This window comes from Haliotis rubra, unplaced genomic scaffold (genome assembly GCF_003918875.1).
Source record: "Haliotis rubra isolate DU_JTF1 unplaced genomic scaffold, ASM391887v1 Scf281, whole genome shotgun sequence".
Lineage (NCBI taxonomy): Eukaryota > Metazoa > Mollusca > Gastropoda > Lepetellida > Haliotidae > Haliotis > Haliotis rubra.
Genome location: NW_025766903.1, coordinates 178,060 through 198,980, shown reverse-complemented (window position 1 = coordinate 198,980; position 20,921 = coordinate 178,060). Strand labels below are relative to the sequence as shown.

The following is a 20,921-nucleotide window of genomic DNA, read 5'->3' as shown; positions in this document are numbered from 1 at the left end:
GATGGTGGCTGGAGTAACCTTCTACTTCGGTCCTACCCTAGACACAGATGAAGCAAAAATGGTCGCTAGGGTAACCTTCTACTTCGGTCCTACCCTAGACACACATGAAGCAAGGATGGTGGCTGGGGTAACCTTCTACTTCGTTCCTACCCTAGACACACATGAAGCAAGGATGGTGTCTGGACTAGACCTTCTATACCAGTCCTATCCAAGACACACATGAAGCATCAAGTACTTCCCCAGATTTTAACGAAAACACTTTGTCCTCAAACACGCAACGTTTATTTCTGTATGTGGTAAGAATGTCTTCAAACAGAACAGCATACGGCAAACCGGTCAAGTGGGTCGGTGAGGCAGGCACTGTTTGGCGGACACGCCTGAGCAGATGGACCCAGCCCACAGAAATAGGCTATCCCCTTGGCGTCCTTCAATGGTGCTCCTCTTGGGCACTGGGCTGAAGGTTGAATCAAACTTATTTATATTTCAACATTATCGAAATACCATACAATGAGCAACTGGGGTATAAGAGCTAATGGAACTCTTTATGGATTGTTCATGTCTTCATGACGCCTGGAAGCCGCGGTGGCTGAGCGATCTAGGCGTCTGACGTTGTGTGCTGGCGATTAGGTGCCTGACTCTAAGGGTGCGGGTTCGAATCCCGGATGGGACTCAACCCAACAAAAGTACTAGAATTTTTACTAAGAAAGTGTAATCCCAAATATAACATATGTTAGAGAATAAAGAAGTCGTCCAACTAAATAAACAAAGGACAAGACACTAAAGCAATTTTTATGCATTGTGATCAATGGGTGACGCTTATTTGAAAAAACGGTATTGATTCCCTTACTCATTGTGGCTTTCGCGGCACCGAGGTTTGTACTTGAAATGTGGCTTTAGCGCAATTAGTATTTTTCAATTGTGGCTTTCCCATGCGGACACCAGATAAGTACAGTCGGCGCTTTTGATCTTTTAACATATCATGTAAGAATGTTGACACATCTTTTACAAAACTATTATCATAGTATTAACTAGAAATATATGCCCGTCGTCATTCTAACCAGAAGGTAGGACATGTATGGTGAGAGGCTGATTACACACAGTACTAACAGCAACACTACACTTCGATACCTGCTTAAATCGAAATAGGTCTTAACTGTACGCCTGTGAAAGACATACTTACGGCTGACAGGGCAGTTGTCTTCATCAGAGTTGTCGCCACAGTCGTCTTTACCGTCACACAGTTGAGACTGTGAAACACACTTTAGAATGCCTCTGCAGATCTTTCCGCTGCCACAGGGGTTCCCTACAGTAACACAACACATAAGACAAAACAACACAGGGGTTACCTACAGTCACACAGCATAGGTGTTACCTACAGTAACACAACATACGTGTTACCTGCAGTAACACAACACAGGAGGCACCCACAGTCGCACAACGCATGAGTTGAATACAGCCACACAACACAGGGGTCACGAACAGACACACAACACAGGGGTTACCTACAGTCAAACAACACAGGGTTACCTACAGTCACATAACACAGGGGTCACCTGCAGTCACACAACACAGGGGTCACCAACAGTCACACAACACAGGGGTTACCTACAGTCACACAACACAGGGGTTACCTACAGTCACATACCACAGAGGTTACCTACAGTCACATATAACAGGGGTTACCTACAGTCACATACCACAGAGGTTACCTATAGTCACATACCACAGAGGTTATCTTCAGTCACACACAACAGGGGTTACCTACAGTCACATACCACAGAGGTTACCTACAGTCACATACCACAGAGGTTACCTACAGTTACATACAGTAGGGGTTACCTACAGTCACATACCACAGAGGTTACCTACAGTCACATACCACAGATGTTACCTTCAATTACATACAAAGACGTTACCTGCAGTCACATACAACGGGGGTTACATGCAGTCACATACCAAAGAGGTTACCTACAGTCACATACCACAGAGGTTACCTACAGTCACATACCACAGAGGTTACCTACAGTCACATACCACAGAGGTTACCATCAGTTACATACAACAGGGGTTACCTGCAGTCACATACTACAGAGGTTACCTGCAGTTACATACCACAGAGGTTACCTACAGTCACATACCACAGGGGTTACCTACAGTCACATACCACAGAGGTTACCTTCAGTTACACACCACAGAGGTTACCTACAGTCACATACCACAGAGGTTACCTACAGTCACATACCACAGAGGTTACCTACAGTTACATACAACAGAGGTTACCTACAGTCACATACAACAGGAGTTACCTACAGTCACATACCACAGAGGTTACCTACAGTCACATACCACAGGGGTTACCTACAGTCACATACCACAGAGGTTACCTACAGTCACATACCACAGAGGTTACCTACAGTCACATACCACAGAGGTTACCTTCAGTTACATGCCAAAGGGGTTACCTGCAGGTCACATACCACAGAGGTTACCTACAGTCACATACCACAGAGGTTACCTACAGTCACATACAGCAGAGGTTACCTGCAGTACACATACACCAGAGGGTTACCTACAGTCACATACCACAGAGGTTACCTACAGTCACATACCACAGGGGTTACCTACAGTTACATACCACAGGGGTTACCTACAGTCACATACACAGAGGTTACCTTCAGTTACATACCACAGAGGTTACCTACAGTTCACATACCACAGGGGTTACATACTACAGTTCACATACCACAGGGTTACCTACAGTCACATACCACAGAGTTACCTACAGTCACATACCACAGAGGTTACCTGCAGTCACATACCACAGAGGTTACCTACAGTCACATACTCACAGAGGTTACCTACCACATACACATACAACAGAGGTTACCTACAGTCACATACCACAGAGGGGTTACCTACAGTCACATACCACAGGGGTTACCTACAGTCACATACCACAGAGGTTACCTACAGTTACATACCACAGGGGTTACCTACAGTCACATACCACAGAGGTTACCTACAGTTACATACCACAGAGGTTACCTACAGTTCACATACCACAGGGGTTACCTACAGTCACATACCACAGGGTTACCTACAGTCACATACCACCACCAGAGGTTACTTTCAGTTACATACAACAGGAGTTACCTACAGTAACATACCACAGAGGTTACCTGCAGTTACATACAACAGGGGTTACCTGCAGTCACATAGTACAGAGGTTACCTGCAGTCACATACAACAGGGGTTACCTACAGTCACATACTACAGAGCTCGAGGTTACCTTCAGTTACACACCACAGGAGTTACCTACAGTTACACACCACAGGGGTTACCTACAGTCACATACCACAGAGGTTACCTACAGTCACATACCACAGAGGTTACCTTCAGTTACACATCACAGGGGTTACCTGCAGTCACATACCACAGAGGTTACCTACAGTCACATACCACAGAGGTTACCTTCAGTTACATACCACAGGGGTTACCTACAGTCACATACCACAGAGGTTACCTACAGTCACATACCACAGAGGTTACCTACAGTCACATACAGCAGAGGTTACCTACAGTCACATACCACAGAGGTTACCTACAGTCACATACCACAGGGGTTACCTACAGTCACATACCACAGAGGTTACCTACAGTCACATACCACAGGGGTTACCTACAGTTACATACCAGCAGGGGTTACCTACAGTCACATACCACAGAGGTTACCTACAGTCACATACCACAGAGGTTACCTACAGTCACATACCACAGAGGTTACCTACAGTTACATACAACAGGGGTTACCTACAGTCACATACCACAGAGGTTACCTACAGTTACATACAACAGAGGTTACCTGCAGTCACATACAACAGGGGTTACCTGCAGTCACACATACCAACAGGAGGTTACCTGCAGTCACATACCACAGAGGTTACCTACAGTCACATACCACAGAGGTTACTTTCAGTTACATACAACAGGGGTTACCTGCAGTCACATACTACAGAGGTTACCTGCGGTTACATACAACAGGGGTTACCTGCAGTCACATAGTATAGAGGTTACCTGCAGTCACATACAACAGGGGTTACCTACAGTCACATACTACAGAGGTTACCTTCAGTTACACACCACAGGAGTTACCTACAGTTACACACCACAGGAGTTACCTACAGTCACATACCACAGAGGTTACCTACAGTCACATACCACAGAGGTTACCTACAGTCACATACCACAGAGGTTACCTTCAGTTACACATCACAGGGGTTACCTACAGTCACATACCACAGAGGTTACCTGCAGTCACATACCTCAGAGGTTACCTACAGTCACATACAACAGGGGTTACCTACAGTCACATACCACAGAGGTTACCTACAGTCACATACCACAGAGTTTACCTACAGTTACATACAGCAGGGGTTACCTACAGTCACATACCACAGAGGTTACCTACAGTCACATACCACAGAGGTTACCTTCAGTCACATACCACAGAGGTTACCTACAGTTACACACCACAGGAGTTACCTACAGTCACATACCACAGAGGTTACCTACAGTCACATACCACAGAGGTTACCTACAGTCACATACCACAGAGGTTACCTACAGTCACATACCACAGAGGTTACCTACAGTCACATACCACAGAGGTTACTTTCAGTTACATACAACAGGGGTTACCTGCAGTCACATACTACAGAGGTTACCTGCAGTTACATACCACAGGGGTTACCTGCAGTCACATAGTATAGAGGTTACCTGCAGTCACATACAACAGGGGTTACCTACAGTCACATACCACAGAGGTTACCTACAGTCACATACCACAGGGGTTACCTACAGTCACATACCACAGAGGTTACCTACAGTTACATACAGCAGGGGTTACCTACAGTCACATACTACAGAGGTTACCTACAGTTACATACAGCAGGGGTTACCTACAGTCACATACCACAGAGGTTACCTACAGTCACATCCCACAGAGGTTACCTACAGTCACATACAACAGGGGTTACCTACCGTCACATACTATAGAGGTTACCTACAGTCATATACAACAGGGGTTACCTGCAGTCACATACTACAGGGGCTACCTACAGTCATATACCACAGGAGTTACCTACGGTTGGATACCTCAAAGGTTACCTACAGTCAAATACAATAGGGTTACCTACAGTCACATACAACAGAGGTTACCTACAGTCACATACAACAGGGTTACCTACAGTCATATACCACAGAGGTTACCTACAGTCACATACCACAGAGGTTACCTACAGTCACATACCAACAGGGTTACCACAGTCATATACCACAGAGGTTACCTACAGTCACATACCACACTGGTTACCCACAGTCACATACAACAGGGTTACCTACAGTCATATACAACAGGGGTTACCTACAGTCATATACCACAGGTTTACCTACAGTCACATGCGACAGGTGTTACCTACAGTTAAATACATATTTGCACCGACACAATTATGTCGGTGTATTCTAAAAACCAAAACATAGCACACCGGTTAATCTTTTTCTAAATCAGACTGCACTGGACACTACTGGAATCACTAAGAAAAACATCCGCTATGTAGTTCTATAATGACAGTAGATACTCAATAACTCATCTAGAGCTTCCGGATCCAGTTTATCTTGTGTATTGTGCTAGGACATGAGAGATGCTAGCGGGACTGACTGCTATTGTGTCAGGACGTGAGAGATACTAGCGGGACTGACCGCTATTGTGCTAGGACATGAGAGATGCTAGCGGGACTGACTGCTATTGTGTCAGGACATGAGAGATGCTATTTGGACTGACCGCTATTGTGTAAGGACATGAGAGATGCTAGATGGACTGACCGAGATCGACACAGCCTTCACGTTCATCCGAGTTGTCACCACAGTCGTCTTTGCCATCACATTTCAACGTTGCTGAGATGCATCGGTTGTTGCTGCAGCCCCACTGCGAGGAGGAGCAGGCACCTGCGAACACAGAGGTCGACATTAAACGTCCACTTGCCCCTGATTTGTCGAACATTCATCGTTAGTAAAGAAAGCGTATAAATTGCCAATCTATCGGTAGTGTATGTAATCATCATGGTGACAGGGTGACGTAAACACACTGTGTGGTGACCGGACCGTGAGTGGCAGCAAGTTCCCGAACAAGCACATGCTGTAATCCAATGGTTGGTCACATGCTTCCTGAATACACAGATGACCACGTTTGGTGAACATATCTTATTGTCTGTCTAACACTTGCAGATATGGCACACGACTTAAGTCACACTGCCTCGGCGGTCCAAGAGGACATTTACAAGGATGTAGTGAAGAATAGCTTCTTTTCTTTCTTTAAAGTCAGACAAACTTGACCAGCTACATATACTCAAGGTGAAACACTGCTGTGAAATACAACTCATTCACTTACTCCTTATTTACGGACATATTAAAAAGTACATGTCGTGCCATGGCTGACTTCAAACAACGTCACTAATCTAATGTTTAGTGCACGAAAACAGACAGGGGCAGTGGTGGCCTTGGCCCTCAGTATCATTCTAGGCCATGTCGTGAAATTGAACAACCACACTGGCAGAAGTCCTTCTCTCATACTCACCTTCAGCATACGGTGGTACACAGGTGATGTACACCAGGCCAAACACCTGAAACAGACAGGGACCAATCATGGATCACACACACCGGTGATTATTGATACGAAATGTGAACGTTGAGACTCGGTGGCAGTGTCGTACTCACAACGAAGACAACACCAGCCGACATCTTGTGGACAGTTTTCGAATTCTCAGGCAACTGTTATCTACGTGAGATCCTGTACACACACAGGTGCCGCAGTCCTGTACAACCAGCACGGTGACATTACAGCTGTCAAGAAGGAAGATAAAGGGATGTGCACGTATAGGACGTTGTTGTCGTGAAGATGGAGGTACACTTGTTTACCTGCTGCCTTGTCGTGGACGGAAATCATCTGAACATGGATGGTTGACGGATGTAGAGACTTCAATGATAAAACTATCTGCTTTAAGACTGCTCCCCGAGGCGATGTGTGAGAATGTGTGAGGCTTGCAATGAGTGTATTGCTAGCCGTATGACGAACTAGGCTGTTCTGCCTCACGTCGGATATACCGATGTCGTGCGATGTAGGTATTGGTTGAGTTGAGATTTACGTCGCATCAGCGTAAGTTCAGCTTTATAGCGACGACAAACCAAGTCTATATTCATACACACTTTTCCAGTACAAAGTTTAAATGAGATTTTCAAAATCATGCTTATTCATTACATTATCATTACAAACTGAAAATGCCATAGAGTCAAATTAATAAAACAAACAAACCGTCATTCACATTCCATAGTTACAATGTATGATACAGATAAATCTCTCCTCAGGTAGTTTATAATGAGATGCCTGCTGACCGCGGGAAAACAGATATTTCAGATGTATTGCTTCATAATGTGAGTCCCTCGCAGTTGAAAAGTCCACACAGTCAAGCAGAATGTGCTTGATGGTGAACACTTCATCGTAAGAGACGCACTTTGGTCCATCTCCATCCATTTTGAGCAGATAGTCAAGAGCAAATCGACTGTGGCCAATACTACATCGTCGTAAAATTACCTCATCGTGTCTTGACTGACAACTCAAGTAGGTATAACTTATTGTTGGTTTCAGTTCGTGAAGTTCTTTATCTTCCTGACGTGGGTGTCCCTCCTTTTTTGCATGAGGCCCTGGATATAACTTTGGTGGTGGGTTGGAAATGACTCTACGGGATTACCGTTTTGTCAAGGGTTGTTTTACCTGCAGCATCGGCTCTTGGGTTACCTGCTATGCCTACGTGACCCGGTAACCACCAGTTGACGATGTCACATTGGCCAGTAAAAAGATCGTTGTAAAGTTCTTAAATGTCAAGGATGATAGAGTAACTCGGAGTGACATTTTGAAGGGAAGACAATGAATCTGACAAGATTATGCAGGTTTGGGAATAGTTGTGCTGTTTAATATACCAAAGAAAATATTCTATGTCACAATAACGTTTTCATCTGAGTATGTCTTGTGTCGAATTACTTTTATTTGAAAGTGTTGAGCAGATGTAGAGATATAGATGTGTTGTATCGAGTTATAGGTGTGTACATGTGTCTACATCTCAGCAAATGTTGATATATAGAGGTGTTACAGTAGGGAAATGTAAGTATTTAATCCACAAAACGCCTCCCGCTACAGCCAACTGACTGACTGACTGAGTTTGGTTTTACGCCGCTTTTAGCAATATTCCAGCAACATCGCGGCGGGGGACACCAGAAATGGGCTTCACACATTGTACCCATGTGGGGATTCGAACCCGGGTCTTCGGCGTGACGAGCCAGCGCTTTAACTACTAGGTTACCCCAGCGCCCCACAGCCAACTGAACATACCCCCATGTCGTCATGCGCCAAAACGTGACCGAGACTCGTACATTTACACATAGTTATCTTAGAAAACCACACTGGATAATACAATTGTTTATTTGTGAATGTTCGTTCTACTGTTAGAAGTGTAATACATGACGGGGCACCCTCGGAGTAACATGGGTGTGTACAGTCTGACCACCTGTCAGTCGCTTCCTGCATCATGTTGGCGACATAGTATGTACAAAAGTAGCGTCTATCTTGCCAATCCAGCCGGGCCTCGAGAACATGTTGGACCTCAGTTGGAGCGGCGTCTGTAGGCCGATGGAAGTATCATCGGGGTCTCTGCTGACGTCAGTCTCGCCTCACACGTCCTCGCTCATCTCTGTCACGTCCAGCTCAGGTGGTCGCTGTACACAGAACACGTCCAGTTACAACTCTGTAACCCTGTAACACTGTAACCCTGTAACACTCAACACGGTAACCCTGTAACACTCAACAATGTAACCCTGTAACACTCAACACTGTAACCCTGTAACACTCAACACTGTAACATTGTAACACTCAACACTGTATCACTGAAACACTCAACACTGTAACCCTGTAACACTCAACACTGTAACCCTGTAACACTCAACAATGTAACATTGTAACACTCAACACTGTAACCCTGTAACACTCAACACTAACATTGTAACATTCAACACTGTATCACTGAAACACTCAACAATAACATTCAACACAGAAACACTCAACACTGTAACATTCAACACTCAAACACTCAACACTAACATTCAACACTCTAACACTCAACAATGTAACATTCAACCCTGTAACACTCAACACTCTAACACTCAACAATGTAACATTAACACAGTAACATTCAACTCTGAAACACTCAACACTCTAACACTCAACAATGTAACATTAACACTGTAACATTCCACACTGTAACACTCAACACTAACACTCAACACTGAAACTCTCAACACTGTAACACTCAACACTGTGACACTCGCCACTGTAACATTCAACACTGTAACATTAACACTGTAACACTCAACACTGAAACACTCAACACTCTAACACTCAACAATGTAACATTAACACTGTAACATTCAACACTGTAACACTCAACACTGTAAGACTCAACACTGAAACACTCAACACTGTAACACTCAACACTGTAACACTCAACACTGTGACACTCGCCACTGTAACATTCAACACTGTAGCATTAACATTGTAACATTCAACACGGTAACATTCAACACTGTAACACTCAAAACTGTAACATTCAGCACTGTAACACTCCACCATATAACATTAACACTGTAACACTCAACACTGTAACGCTCAACACTGTACACTCAACACTGTACACTCAACACTGTAACATTTAAAACTGTAACACTTAACACTGAAACATTCAACCCTGAAACACTCAACACTGTAACACTCAACACTGAAACATCCAACACTGAAACACTCAACACTGTAACACGCAACATGTAACACTCAACACTGTAACATTCAACACTGAAACACTCGCCACTGTAACACTCAACACTGAGACACTCAACACTGTAACACTCAACACTGTAACACTCAACACTGTAACACTAAACACTGAAACACTCAACACTGTAACACTGTAACATTCAACACTATAACACTCAACATGTAACACTCAACACTGTAACACTCAACGCTGTAACACTCAACACTGTAACATTCAACACTGTAACATTCAACACTGTAACATTCAACAGTGTAACACTCGTCACTGTACACTTAACACTGTGACACTCAACACTGTAACACTCAACAATGTAACACTCAACACTGTAACACTAAACACTGAAACACTCAACACTGTAACACTCAACGCTGTAACACTCAACACTGTAACATTCAACACTGTAACATTCAACACTGTAACATTCAACAGTGTAACACTCGTCACTGTACACTCAACACTGTAACACTCGTCACGGTACACTCAACACTGTCACACTCGCCACTGTACACTCAACACTGTAACACTCGCCACTGTACACTCAACACTGTAACACTCGACACTGTACACTCAACACTGTAACACTCAACATTGTACACTCAACACTGTAACATTCAACACTGTAACACTCAACACTGTAAAATTCAACACTGTAACATTCAACACTGTAACATTCAACACCGTACACTCAACAGTGTAACACTCGCCACTGTACACTCAACACTGTCACACTCACCACTGTACACTCAACTCTGTAACACTCGCCACTGTACACTCAACACTGTAACACTCGCCACTGTACACTCAACACTGTAACATTCAACACTGTAACATTCAACACTGTAACATTCAACACTGTAACATTCAACAGTGTAACACTCGTCACTGTACACTTAACACTGTGACACTCAACACTGTAACACTCAACAATGTAACACTCAACACTGTAACACTAAACACTGAAACACTCAACACTGCAACACTCAACGCTGTAACACTCAACACTGTAACATTCAACACTGTAACATTCAACACTGTAACATTCAACAGTGTAACACTCGTCACTGTACACTCAACACTGTAACACTCGTCACGGTACACTCAACACTGTCACACTCGCCACTGTACACTCAACACTGTAACACTCGCCACTGTACACTCAACACTGTAACACTCAACATTGTACACTCAACACTGTAACATTCAACACTGTAACACTCAACACTGTAAAATTCAACACTGTAAATATTTCTCTCAACACTGTAACATTCTACACTCACCGTACACTCAACATGTGTAACACTCGCACACTGTACACTCAACACTGTCACACTCACCACTGTACACTCAACTCTGTAACACTTGCTCTGCCGCTGTACACTCAACACTGTAACTGTCAACACTGTAACACTCAACACTGTACACTCAACACTGTAACATTCAACACTGTAACACTCAACACTGTAACATTCAACACTGTACACTCAACACTGTAACATTCAACACTGTAACATTCAACACTGTACACTCAACACTGTAACAGTCGTCACTGTACACTCAACACTGTCACACTCAACACTGTACACTCAACACTGTAACACTCAACACTGTAACACTCGCCACTGTACACTCAACACTGTAACACTCAACACTGTAACACTCACCACTGTAACATTCAACACTGTAACACTGAACACTGTAACAATCAACACTGTAACATTCAACACTGTACACTTAACACTGTAACACTCGCCACTGTACACTCAACACTGTAACACTCAACACTGTAACGACTGTAACACTGTACACTCAACACTGTAACACTCAACACTGAAACACTCGCCACTGTAACACTCAACACTGTAACACTCCAACACTGTACACTCAACACTGTAACACTCAACACTGTAACATAAGTAATCTCAACACTGTACACTCAACAGTGTAACTCAACACTGTACACTTCACCTCAACTGTAACATTCAACACTGTACACTCAACAGTGTAACACCGCCACTGTACACTCAACACTGTACACTCGCCACTGTACACTCAACACTGTAACACTCAACACTGTAACACTCTCGCCACTGTACACTCCAACACTGTAACATACCTCAACACTGTAACACTCACCACTGTAACATTCAACACTGTAACACTGAACACTGTAACAATCAACACTGTAACATTCAACACTGTACACTTAACACTGTAACACTCGCCACTGTACACTCAACACTGTCACACTCGACACTGTACACTCAACACTGTAACACTCGCCACTGTACACTCAACACTGTAACACTCAACACTGTAACACTCAACACTGTAACACTAAACACTGAAACACTCAACACTGTAACACTGTAACATTCAACACTATAACACTCAACATGTAACACTCAACACTGTAACACTCAACGCTGTAACACTCAACACTGTAACATTCAACACTATAACATTCAACACTGTAACATTCAACAGTGTAACACTCGTCACTGTACACTTAACACTGTGACACTCCAACACTGTAACACTCAACACTGTAACACTCAACACTGTAACACTCAACACTGAAACACTCAACACTGTAACACTCAACGCTGTAACACTCAACACTGTAACGCTCAACACTGTAACATTCAACACTGTAACATCTCAACACTGTAACACTCAACACTGTACACTCCAACACTGTAACACTCAACACTGTAACACTCCAACACTGTCACACTCGCCACTGTACACTCAACACTGTAACACTCAACACTGTAACACTCAACACTGTAACACTCCAACACTGTAACACTCAACACTGCAACATTCAACACTGTAACACTCAACACTGTAACAATTCAACACTGTAACACTCAACACTGTAACACTCAACACTGTAACACTCAACAGTGCCAATACTTCAACACTGTACACTCAACACTGTCACACTCCACCACTGTAACTCAACTCTGTAACTCAACTCTGCCACTGTACACTCAACACTGTAACACCTCAACACTGTAACACTCAACACTGTAACATTCAACACTGTAACATTCAACACTGTAACTCTCAACACTGTAACATTCAACAGTGTAACACTCAATCACTGTAACACTCAACACTGTAACACTCAACACTGTAACGCACTTCAACACTGTAACACTCAACACTGTAACACTCAACACTGAAACACTCAACACTGTAACACTCAACACTGTAACACTCAACACTGTAACATTCAACACTGTAACATCTCAACACTGTAACATTCAACACTGTAACACTCAACACTGTACACTCAACACTGTAACACTCAACACTGTACACTCAACACTGTAACACTCGCCACTGTACACTCAACACTGTAACACTCGCCACTGTACACTCAACACTGTAACACTCAACACTGTACACTCAACACTGTAACATTCAACACTGTAACACTCAACACTGTAAACATTCAACACTGTAACATTCAGCAACTCAACACTGTAACATTCAACACTGTAACACTCAACAGTGTAACACTCGCCACTGTACACTCAACACTGTCACACTCACCACTGTACACTCAACTCTGTAACACTCGCCACTGTACACTCAACACTGTAACACTCGCCACTGTACACTCAACACTGTAACACTCAACACTGTAACACTCAACACTGTAACATTCAACACTGTAACACTCAACACTGTAACATTCAACACTGTAACATTCAACACTGTAACATTCAACACTGTACACTCAACACTGTAACAGTCGTCACTGTACACTCAACACTGTCACACTCAACACTGTACACTCAACACTGTAACACTCAACACTGTAACACTCGCCACTGTACACTCAACACTGTAACACTCAACACTGTAACATTCAACACTGTAACATTCAACACTGTAACACTCAACACTGTAACACTCAACACTGTAACATTCAACACTGTACACTTAACACTGTAACACTCGTACACTGTAACACTCAACACTGTCACACCTCGACACTGTACACTCGCTGCCGCTCAACACTGTAACACTCGCCACTGTACACTCAACACTGTAACATTCAACACTGTACACTCAACAGTGTAACACTCGCCACTGTACACTCAACACTGTAACACTCGCCACTGTACACTCAACACTGTAACACTCAACACTGTACACTCAACACTGTAACACTCAACACTGTAACATTCAACACTGTACACTCAACAGTGTAACTCGCCACTGTACACTCAACACTGTAACATTCAACACTGTACACTCAACAGTGTAACAATCGCCACTGTACACTCAACACTGTACACTCGCCACTGTACACTCAACACTGTAACACTCAACACTGTAACACTCAACACTGTAACACTCGTCACTGTACACTCAACACTGTAACACTCGCCACTGTACACTCAACACTGTAACATTCAACACTGTACACTCAACACTGTAACATTCAACACTGTAACACTCAACACTGTATCACTCGCCACTGTACACTCAACACTGTCACACTCGCCACTGTACACTTAACACTGTAACACTCGCCACTGTACACTCAACACTGTAACACTCGCCTCTGTACACTCAACACTGTAACACTCGCCACTGTACACTCAACACTGTAACACTCAACACTGTAACACTCGCCACTGTACACTCGCCACTGTACACTCGCCACTGTACACTCAACACTGTAACACTCGTCACTGTACACTCAACACTGTTACACTCGCCACTGTACACTTAACAGTGTAACGCTCGCCACTGTAACACTCAACACTGTAACATTCAACACTGTACACTCAACAGTGTAACACTCGCCACTGTACACTCAACACTGTAACACTCGCCACTGTACACTCAACACTGTAACATTCAACACTGTACACTCAACACTGTAACATTCAACACTGTAACACTCAACACTGTATCACTCGCCACTGTACACTCAACACTGTAACACTCGCCACTGTACACTCAACACTGTAACACTCGCCTCTGTACACTCAACACTGTAACACTCAACACTGTACACTCAACACTGTAACACTCAACACTGTAGCACTCAACACTGTAACATTCAACACTGTAACACTCAACACTGTACACTCAACAGTGTAACACTCGCCACTGTACACTCAACACTGTAACACTCGCCTCTGTGCACTCAACACTGTAACACTCGCCACTGTACACTCAACACTGTAACACTCAACACTGTAGCACTCAACACTGTAACATTCAACACTGTAACATTCAACATTGTACACTCAACAGTGTAACACTCGCCATTGTAACACTTGGCACTGTACACTCAACACTGTAACACTCAACACTGTACACTCAACACTGTAACACTCGCCACTGTACACTCAACACTGTAACACTCGCCTCTGTACACTCAACACTGTAACACTCGCCACTGTACACTCAACACTGTAACACTCAACACTGTAGCACTCAACACTGTAACATTCAACACTGTAACATTCAACATTGTACACTCAACAGTGTAACACTCGCCATTGTAACACTCGCCACTGTACACTCAACACTGTAACACTCGCCACTGTACACTCAACACTGTAACACTCGCCTCTGTACACTCAACACTGTAACACTCGCCACTGTACACTCAACACTGTAACACTCAACACTGTAGCACTCAACACTGTAACATTCAACACTGTAACATTCAACATTGTACACTCAACAGTGTAACACTCGCCATTGTAACACTCGCCACTGTACACTCAACACTGTAACATTCAACACTGTACACTCAACACTGTAACACTCGTCACTGTACACTCAACACTGTTACACTCGCCACTGTACACTCAACACTGTAACACTCGCCACTGTAACACTCAACAGTGTAACACTCAACAATGTAACACTCAACACTGTAACACTCGCCACTGTAACACTCAACACTGTAACATTCAACACTGTACACTCAACAATGTAACACTCAACACTGTAACACTCAACACTGTAACACTCGCCACTGTACACTCGCCACTGTACACTCGCCACTGTAACACTCGCCACTGTACACTCAACACAACGGTATGTATATATGTTCTATCAGCACGTTAGTTATACCTTAGCCTTGTCGGGATAAAAACAGTACCTTCGGTCTTCAAACATATATGGTAAAATAGCTTGAGAAGGACAACCCAGGACTCTCTGATGAGAGTAGGCGTGTGTTACCTCTCACAGTGTGCCGGTGTTCACATACTCTCCCAGCTGAGATACTTACCTCAACTACAGGCGCATAGTCCAACTTCTCCTTCACTGTCTTTGGAAGACATGGACAGAGCGAGCGGATGGCCGGGAAAACCAGTTTAGGGTCTGTTGTAACGAGCTTCCCATAACCTATGAAGGACAGGGAATATTAGTTTATTATCGTATTAGAATGTCTCCTTGTTTGAACTGACAACGGACCGGGAACACATGGTACATGCAGTTATTCATGAACCTACAGAGGAATGTACAGGTGTGTCTTACTCTCACTGTGCTCGTACTTATCTAACAGTGCTATTACCCTCTGCCTCAAGTTTGCCCTTTGTCCTTTGCCTTATTTCTAGGGCTGTGCAATATTACCGTAAACCGGTATATACCGGTACAGTATCTCGCGATACGATTATCGCGATATGGTTCAGATTCTACAATATATTGGATCATCCAGAGTTAGCTCCCTTTGAATCATCTGCCCTTGCCCTCCACGGCAACAAAATGTGCTCTAAAAGTGCCAAATATACATTTATTTCAGTTGGTTTCATGTAACATATTACAAGTGGAAGTTTCTTTATAAGTTGCGCCAAAAGTGCCAAATATTTTACCAAATGCTTTAAGTTTTGCGGGTTTGAATGGTTGAATATGTGACGTTTTGGAGGAATTAAGAGGCCTCAAAAGCAACAATCTTTTGAGATAAGCACGAGTTATGAATGGCAACTTCTCGTTGTGAAGGATCAAGCATACACTCCGAAACGTCGTGTTATTCACAATAAAGAAGTTGACATCCATAAATCTTGATTTTCGTATGCCTTACACTTCTAAATGCCCTTCTAAGATTTGACAAATCTTTTATTTGGACCTATTAGTATGGCCTCTGGCTCTGAAAGACCATTTCACATTATTTTGTTTTTTTTGTTTGTTTCATAATGGGACATATGTCATCAGGCTAAAGTCTTATACACTTTGTAGGACTGTATAATGACATTCTAGTCAAGGATGTAAGTTACTCGAGGTCACATGAGATTTTAAGCTCAAGTAGTTCACCTAAATCATGTTTTTGTTTGAGTTGAATGAATCACTGACATACAGTACCAATAATTACATACTGCATTGAAGTGCACACTGACCATGAAAATCATGTTATACTATTACCTGTATCATTATGTTCGCAGAACTTTGTTGCAATACAGTACTTCATTTAAACATTCTATACTAAGGCTCTATATTGCTTTATTTATCTGTAAACCATTAACGTAAAGCCATTCACAATGGAGACGGGGAGACTGAAGGTGTGGTGTATCAGCAACTAAGAAGATGATGTCGCACACAGAGCTAGTATGATTTTATGCTGTATGCACTTGGACAGAAAGATTCCAGTCAATATATCGCAAATCGTATTGCAGTATCTCTTAAATTATTGCAATATATTGCGATATGAGAATCAGGGCAATATCCATCCCTACTTATTTCAGATTCCGACTTTCATCTGTCCACTGTCACACAGTGATTCTATATTTCTGAACTCCAGGCCCGTAGTACAGGTGAAAACGGTTATACTGGGTGAGTGGTACACGCACGTTTGCGTTTTGACAGTGCAAAAAACGTCTCATTTTAAGCTGCGATTTCAAACAGGTAGCCGAACAGTGAACGACAGTGAAAAAACATCAATATGTGTGAATTGTCCTCCACTTTCCACGTGCAAATCATTGCCATTATGTGGCAGGTGGATTTCCATATTGACAATTTTAATAAAAAATATAATGTATCATTTGTAACACAATGTATCGGACGTTAAAGAACGCAAAGGACTGATGTGTATTTGCATACTGTTAAGAAAGTTTGTAAAATATTCAGTTGTATATATATGAAACAATAACGCGGAGTTTGCAGCTTTTAAGAAATCGTGTTACCAATAGCTTGACCCTTCATTAATGACTCCGAGTATTTCAAATCGATGTGTTCCTCATCCAAAGGAAAGCTGACATCCTAAAACCCTCTACCTACCATACCTTGTATATTCTATCACCTGGGCAACTGCAATGTTTTACTGAGTATCAGCTGTCACACAACAAGATACAGGACATTTTGACAAGCACGTTATATCTGTAACTATCGGCTGTCACACAACAAGATACATGGCATCTTGACAAGCACGTTATATCTGTAAATATCAGCTGTCACACAACAAGATACATGGCATCTTGACAAGCACGTTATATCTGTAACTATCGGCTGTCACACAACAAGATACATGGCATCTTGACAAGCACGTTTTTTCTGTAACTATCGGCTGTCACACAACAAGATACATGGCATCTTGACAAGCACGTTATATCTGTAATTATCAGCTGTCACACAACAAGATACATGGCATCTTGACAAGCACGTTATATCTGTAAATATCAGCTGTCACACAACAAGATACAGGACCTCTTGACAAGCACGTTATATCTGTAAATATCGTACCCGTAATGAGGCTGACAATTGTGCCTACGAAAACGCAAATGAAGGCCCCTGTGGCTGTGTAGTTGACGAAGGAGAGGTGGTAGATACCGAGGCCGTGGTCCCTTAAAGGAAACATTATTGGTTAAACCAGTCAGAGACTTGATGTCGTAAAACACAAAACAACCTGTCATAGTCGTCAGATGAGTCAACAGATCACAGCAAAACGTCCACAACATTCGGTGTGTAAATTATAGTCTAACTGATTACCGTAGTCGTGCTTAATCTCGAAAATGTCGGGTACATCTAGATCTAAAGGCAACCAAAAACTTTACAAAACACGAATTACACAGATACCATCCACATACATTCAGCCTGTTTCTCCGGTACTTGTACTTAGCTGAAAATATAGCTAACTACCGACTTTTGCCCAAACAACAACTTTTTGATACTTTTAATTGCAAGCCGCTACGGTAATTACTGTCGGTCATATTTGCTAATCGTTTATAAAACTGTCAAATTAGAGAACGTATCAGATACGAAACCTACCCTTCGGCGTACATGGTGTTGTTGGCGGTAGGGGCTGTGGGCATGGTGGAGTTGGTAGCGTTCCAGTTGCAGCCCTGAACAGAGAACTGAGACACGGGCGTGGTGATGTTGTGGATGAGGGCTCCAAGTGCAATCCACATGAGGATGGTGATGCTCGCCACGTAGCCACAGAGAGCTCCCTGAAATTGTAACCTGAAACTAGTTTTGTGTTGCTGTGGTCAATGGCTTTCAAAGGAAATGTTCAAACCTTGACATCAGAAGAGCCTCGACTGGCAGCATACAGAGGCTTATGTTTTCAGCGTGCAGTTACTTTCACAGTTGTTTCAGTAGAATGTGTTCCAGTGGATAATTAAACTGGTTAATCTCTAGGGTTGAGGAAACTGTCGAGAACAAAACAACCCCCAAAATATGTTCAGCGACGTTTGCACTGGAATCCTTAAGTCACTGAGACATGGTAATACCAAACACGAAATAACTACGTAATATTATTGTATCTAACTATCTACTGAATTTCTAACCCATTTATTGGCTCTAGGGAAGAACATTCCAAGTATGAAGACTCCAAACACAGGTCCGTCCGTGACGCTGAAGGCCACGTAGGAGAGCTGCAACACAAAACAGACATCGCCATGGTTGTCCCATCAGTGGTATTGCAAGAACTTACTGGTGTAATACCTATATTACTACAAGGACAGGCATCGTGTCATACCATTAGTAATAGGACAGACATCGGCACTGACTGGTGCCATACTATTCGTAATAGAAGAACAGACATCGTCAGTGACTTGTGTCATACTATTTGTAATAGAAGAACAGACATCGTCACTGACTGGTGTCATACTATTTGTAATAGAAGAACAGACATCGTCACTGACTGGTGTCAAACTATTTGTAATAGAAGAACAGACATCGTCACTGACTTGTGTCATACTATTTGTAATAGAAGAACAGACATCGTCACTGACTGGTGTCATACTATTTGTAATAGAAGGACAGACATCGTCAGTGACTGGTGTCATACTATTTGTAATAGAAGAACAGACATCGTCACTGACTGGTGTCATACTATTTGTAGTAGAAGGACAGACATCGTCACTGACTGGTGTCATACTATTTGTAATAGAAGAACAGACATCTTCAGTGACTGGTGTCATACTATTTGTAATAGAAGAACAGGCATCGTCACTAACTGGTGTCATACTATTTGTAATAGAAGAACAGACATCGTCACTGACTGGTGTTATACTATTTGTAATAGAAGAACAGGCATCGTCACTGACTTGTGTCATACTATTTGTAATAGAAGAACAGACATCGTCGCTGACTGGTGTCATACTATTTGTAATAGAAGAACAGACATCGTCACTGACTTGTGTCATACTATTTGTAATAGAAGAACAGACATCGTCACTGACTTGTGTCATACTATTTGTAATAGAAGAACAGACATCGTCACTGACTGGTGTCATACTATTTGTAATAGAAGAACAGACATCGTCACTGACTAGTGTCATACTATTTGTAATAGAAGAACAGACATCGTCACTGACTGGTGTCATACTATTTGTAATAGAAGAACGGAATCGTCACTGACTGGTGTCATACTATTTGAAATAGAAGAACAGACATCGTCAGTGACTTGTGTCATACTATTTGTAATAGAAGAACAGACATCGTCACTGACTGGTGTCATACTATTTGTAATAGAAGAACAGACATCGTCAGTGACTTGTGTCATACTATTTG

General features: G+C 42.7%; 2 protein-coding genes across 2 annotated transcripts; both read right to left on the bottom strand.

Annotated features, from left to right (window-relative positions):
- Nucleotides 1–263: 263 nt before the first annotated feature.
- On the bottom strand, nt 264–6,878 carry LOC124281257 (very low-density lipoprotein receptor-like). The gene is made up of 5 exons (XM_046717284.1): nt 6,772–6,878; nt 6,632–6,677; nt 5,881–6,003; nt 1,181–1,303; nt 264–454 (listed from the first exon to the last, which is right to left on the bottom strand). Exons 1-5 carry the CDS (start codon nt 6,793–6,795, stop codon nt 309–311), a joined length of 462 nt encoding a protein of 153 aa, XP_046573240.1. The 5' UTR covers nt 6,796–6,878; the 3' UTR covers nt 264–308.
- A 1,634-nt stretch (nt 6,879–8,512) lies between these two features.
- Nucleotides 8,513–19,809, bottom strand: LOC124281290 (sodium-dependent multivitamin transporter-like). The gene is made up of 5 exons (XM_046717318.1): nt 19,694–19,809; nt 19,176–19,354; nt 18,651–18,751; nt 16,207–16,322; nt 8,513–8,823 (listed from the first exon to the last, which is right to left on the bottom strand). The coding sequence occupies exons 1-5, from the start codon at nt 19,718–19,720 to the stop codon at nt 8,779–8,781; spliced, it is 468 nt and encodes a 155-aa protein (XP_046573274.1). The 5' UTR covers nt 19,721–19,809; the 3' UTR covers nt 8,513–8,778.
- Between the last annotated feature and the right edge of the window lie 1,112 nt (nt 19,810–20,921).